The 5,118-nt window shown below is 59.4% G+C and overlaps 1 protein-coding gene across 5 annotated transcripts in view; it reads right to left on the bottom strand.

Annotated features, from left to right (window-relative positions):
• Positions 1 to 3,789: 3,789 nt before the first annotated feature.
• Positions 3,790 to 5,118, bottom strand: part of SARDH (sarcosine dehydrogenase) — a 71,994-nt gene continuing 70,665 nt past the window's right edge. For all 5 annotated transcript variants that reach the window (XM_074394542.1, XM_074394541.1, XM_039461462.2 and 2 more), the window contains one exon: positions 3,790 to 4,244. In XM_074394542.1, the coding sequence (XP_074250643.1) occupies positions 4,119 to 4,244 (126 nt within the window). In that variant the 3' untranslated portion in view covers positions 3,790 to 4,118. The remainder of the gene's footprint in view (positions 4,245 to 5,118) is intronic.

Below are 5,118 nucleotides of genomic sequence, written 5' to 3'. Positions count from 1 at the left end.
CCCACTGGAGGTGGGTAGGTTTGCACTCAGCGGCCGTCACTCCAGGAGAGAGAAGCTTGCCCCGAGCCTCCTCGCCGTGCCAGGCATCGTACCAAGTGCTTCCCCCTGAGCGTCCTGAAGTCACCTCAACTGTCCTGGGTGGGTCTCCCCTTCCTGCCCTCTGAGCTGTCTCTCAGTTAGGGACAAGTCCAGCTCTTTGATGGCTTCTGGAGAGAGTAATAGATGTGGCTCTGTTCAGCCAGTTCAGCAAAATGCTGCCCGGCCTCCAGGGGAGAGGGGGAGATGATGGGCTCGGAATCCCCCGGCATCAGCTACGCGGCTGCTGCTTCTGCAAGGCCCTTCATCAAGAAGGGAACTTGTGAGCCCGGCGCTCTGTCCCACGTTGTATAAATCACAGCTTCTCGTGGCCCATAAGTCACAGGGCACTAGTGCTGCGGAGTGCTGGGCCCCAGCCTGGAGAGGCGCTCCAGCCCTCCATCATCTTTAGAGTCCTGGAGGCAGTGGACACGGAGGACGCAGAGCAGGCCCAAGGAGCCCCCTTCCCTCTGATCATGCCCAACTGCCAGCCCAGAGAACGGTCCTGCCCATACACCTGAGGGGCACTGGTGGCCTGCGGGTCTCACAGGCAGGGAAACAGACTCCCAGATAAGTACCTCACCTGGGACCCAAGAGAACCAGTGACTGGGAATCCCAGCCAGCTCTGGAACCTCCCACAGCGACAGCCCCACCCCACCTCAGCCCCCACTCTCTCTCTCGTTCTCAGGCTGGTTATCCTCTTCCTCTTGCAGAGACAGCAGCCACGTTGCCCCCGCCACCCCACTCCAGCAGCACCCACACCTCCCACACCCAGAGGAGTGTGGCCCTGTGGTCGTTGAGAGCTGCCACTGTCACATGCTGAGGCTATGCACAGCCCTAGCAATCCCCTGAGACACGTGATTTGTTTCCATGGATGGAGGAGGAGACTGAGGCTCAGAGACCCAAAGTGAGGTGTCAAGGTCACCCAGAGTAAGCCGGGGAGCTCGGAGTATCCCCATGTCTGACTCCAGTGTCTGAATGCTCAACCTGTTTCCTTACTTATGAAACGGGGATATCCCCAGAACCCTTGTGGGGGATTTTGTCTAAAATAAGTTCTCTGTTTGGAGGCTTAGGGGAAGAGCTTTATTACCTGGAAATGACCCACATGCTCCACGCCAAAGGGACTCTCTGGGCTCACCCATCTTCTGAATTATTGGGGTGCGAGTCCAGGAGCCCAAGTCACTGTTCTTACCACTGCTGTGTGACCCTGAGTTAGTTACTTTCCCATTCTGGGCTTGGGTCTCCCCATCTGCCCACTGAGGAGAGGGTTCTCCAGCCTCCCAGGGGGCGGGGACTGCTAGGGTGGCACAACCCACCACCTGTGAGGTTGTCCAAGCGGTGGGGTGAAGAATGCTCACGTCCATCGTCATTGAGAGGTGGAGCGGCTCTGGACCCCAGGTTCCAGTCAGCAAAAGGGTGCCTGCCCAAGCGGGTCCCAGAGCGCTCCAGCACTGTGCTGTCTGGTGGCCACTAGCCTCAGGTGGCTACTTTCGATTGCGATTAATTTTAAATTAATTATGATACAAGGCCGGGGGCTGTGCTTCATGCCTGTAATCCCAGCACTTTGGGAGGCAGAGGCAGGAGGATTACTTGAGCCCAGGAGTTCAAAACCAGCCTGGCCAACACAGCGAAACCCTGTTTCCACAAAAAAAACACAAAAATTAGGGCTGGGCATGGTGGCTCATGCCTGTAATCCCAGCATTTTGGGAGGCCAAGGCAGGCAGATGACCTGAGGTCAGTAGTTCCAGAGCAGCCTGGCCAATATGGTAAAACTTGTCTCTACTAAAAATATAAAAATTAGCCAGGCTGTGCTGGTGGGCGCCTGTAATCCCAGCTACTTGGGAGGCTAAGGCAGAAGCATCACTTGAACCTGGGAGGTGGAGATGGCACCACTGCACTCCAGCCTGGGCAACAGAGTAACTGTGTCTCAAAAAAAAAAAAAAGTGACAGAATGTTCTGTGTCCCGGTCACACCCCCACCTTTCACATGCCTGAGGCTGTTTCACTGCACAGCGAGGTACAGAGCTCTGCCTGCCACAGCGTAGACGTGTTTCAAACAGTTTGCTGGGAGTTCCTGAGAGGCAGTACTCAGCCACAGTGAGCATCATGGCATCAGTATTTCCAGAAAAAAATCTTTAAAAATAGCTCTGAACCAGGTTGTTTTAGAGTTGAGGTCAGGAAGACCTGGCTCTGGGTCTGGGGAGGTGGGTCTTCTGATGTGGACCCTGGGCGGCGCGTTTGGGAGCCATGGCACGGCCGGGACCTCTTGCAGCCCACGGATGGAGCCCGCAGGTGGTGAGCTTGGGAGGCGAGTCGTGGAGGCTGTGCTCACATCAATGCCCAGTGCCTCCCCAAGGCGCTGGCTTTCTCTCCTCGGGGGTGGAGGAAGCACACACAGGAAGGGAGGGGTGCCGTCGCACGCGTCCCCCTGCTGCGGCCATGAGATACGATTTGGAGTGGGACCTGGGCTCTGACCTCCCCTCGTCCTTAGCCTTCCCCCAAGGACAGGCCGTGAGATGGATGTGGTCACCGGCCCAGTCCAGGGGTCTGTGGCCAAACCGCAGGCCGGGAGGAAGCAGGCCAGGCCATCTGGGGAGCTGGCTCCCTCCTCTCCGAAAAGTCACCTCATCCAGGAGCCAGGCCCTCCTGTGAGCGAGGGGAGGCTGCAGGTGTTCCTTCGGCCTGAGGCGTATGAAAGCCAGAGGCCCCCACTCTGCTCTCCAGCCGCAACCCCCTCCCCAGACTTAGGGGGCCAAACCCGCCTTTCACAGCCATCTGTAACCCCAGCGTCTGCCCACAGCTTTGCTGGAGCTCAGTCCACAGTGGGCCACGAGGTGCGGGAGCGTCCAGAGGTGGCTGGGGCCTGCCAGGATGGCTGCACCCAGATCGCCGCTGGCTGCCTGTGTGGCTCTGTGGGACGCCGGCTCCACAATGTCCCCCAAGCATCTGCCACCTGCTCTTCCCAGATTGCAGGGCACGCCAGGCAAGAATGCGCAGGGCAGCTGTGACGGGCCTGATCTGAACCCAGGCTCGGGGGGACGAGGGAGGGGGCTGAGCATGTGCGACGGGCAGCGATGGACGCCCCTCCCAGGCAGGAGACGCAGAGCTACTTGTGACACACAGGCAGTTACGGGGGGAAGAGAGGGTGGGCAGAGGAGCCACCTGCTCTCAAGGCAGCGTGCAGGACAGAGCCGAAGGCAGGGTCCTCCCACAGGGGCTGGGCGAGGAGGAAGGTGTGGGCGGGAGCTGCATCCGAATCCACAGCAAAGACAAAGGTCACCTGGACACGGGGACTCCACCTATGCTCTTACCCCGCAGCACACTCCTGCCTGGGCCTGGTGAGTGAGAGGCTCAAGGGGAAACCGAGGCGGAGCTAGCACTTCTGCATGGGTGAGGAGGGCACCAATCTGAGGCCGCACCCACCCCCTGCTTCGGCTCCTCTGTTCGTTCCCAGGCTGCCGACTCTCAGGAGGCTTTGGCCCCTGAAGAACAGGGAGGTCAAACAAGGTAAGAAGAGCTTGCCAGCTCCCATTCGGACCTGTGATCTGAGAGGCACCATCCTGCAGAACCACCTTGGTCCCGGGTCTCCAAGTGCGTCACGGCAGACAGTGCCAGCTGGTCACCGCTCTTTCCCGACCCAGACACAGCCTCACGCTCTTTGGCCAAGGGAAGCCCACCGAGGATCAGTGGAGCTCTCAGTAAAAGATGAAGCCTGTTTGCCTGCCTGTTTTCACATAGGGCTTACCAAGTATTTACTAAGCACCTTCTAGAAGCCTGAAGAGGGTTATAAGCTGTGGTCCCTGAGCCCAAGCCAGTTTCAGGCTTGATTTCCGGGAGGATTGGGGTGGATTGGCACCTTCTGGTCCGTGACCCCAGGATGGGCCATCTTGGTCTCTGTCCATATCTGGTTTTGGGGGTTTTAGAAGGACTAGGCCTAGACTAGGGACAGGGAGGGCCCAAGTTCTGGATGGGTTCAGGGTCCATGGCCATTTGGGACCTGTGGCATAGCTGGAGGACATAGGATGGGGCATGGGGGCTGGGCCCTCAGTAGATTCCCTTCACCCTCTTGTTGTCGGGGTCGAAGGGAGACTTCAGGTGAGCCTGGGCAGCGTAGGTCACCCCCATTCTCTCCAGCATGTAGTCCCCGCTCTTCACAAAGTCCGGTGAGACCTAAAAGCAGAGGTGGGGATGAGGGTCACTGGTGGTCGGGTGGGTGCGTGGCTCACCTGCATCTCTGGAGGAGGGGGTCTTGGCCTTGCTGCCTGCCCCGCCAGCGAACTCATTCCTGAGCCAGAGGATCCTTCCTGAACCTGGCCATCGCCCCAGAGCAGGTGCAGCTCCTGTCCACGTGACCTTGAGTTGGACGCGGGCATCTGGGGTCCGGCAGAGCCCAGGTCTGGCAGCCAACATGACTTACACAGGACAGCACACCTGCCCCAGCGATTCCAGGTGCCTGGGAAACAGCAGAAACACAGCGGCTTTCCCAGACCCGGGCAAGCACAGCGGCTGGAGCAGGGCCGCGGTTGGCGGCCAGTACGGTTCGCATCCCTGGGGGCAGGGGCGGCTGGAACAGCCTTCTAGACAGTTTGGCCTCTGTGTGCTCCCCATCCCACGCCCTGGCCTGGCCCCCCAGCAAGCCCATGGGAACCAGTCAGCCCCAGCTGCAGGTAATCTTAGGCGCAAGGAGGGCGTGATGTCCAGCCTGGTGCAGCTGGCGACACCGGGCTGGATATCACGGCACCAGCCCGCCTGCCCTCCTCTCTGCCACGGCCGCTATAAGGAGGGCAGGCTGGGCCGCTCAGAGATGCTGTTCTCCCTGTACAGCAATTAAGGCCAAGGCCAGGGCCACAGGAGGGAGTCTCGGGCTCTGCTCTGGGAGTCAGAGGGTTCCTTGTTCCTGGCAGCTCAGGACTGGATTAAAAAAAAACAACAACAAACTGAGCTGTTTCTGTGACAGGAGCTTGAGGAGCAGCGTTCCTGAGCCGAGTGTGAACCTGCAGGTCGGGAAGCTCTGGGCTGCGCCCACAGGCAGGCAGCACAGGAA

Source organism: Saimiri boliviensis, chromosome 2, assembly GCF_048565385.1.
Source record: "Saimiri boliviensis isolate mSaiBol1 chromosome 2, mSaiBol1.pri, whole genome shotgun sequence".
Classification (NCBI taxonomy): domain Eukaryota; kingdom Metazoa; phylum Chordata; class Mammalia; order Primates; family Cebidae; genus Saimiri; species Saimiri boliviensis.
The sequence above is the reverse complement of the archived record's forward strand: the minus strand, read 5'-3'. Positions and strand labels throughout refer to the sequence as shown.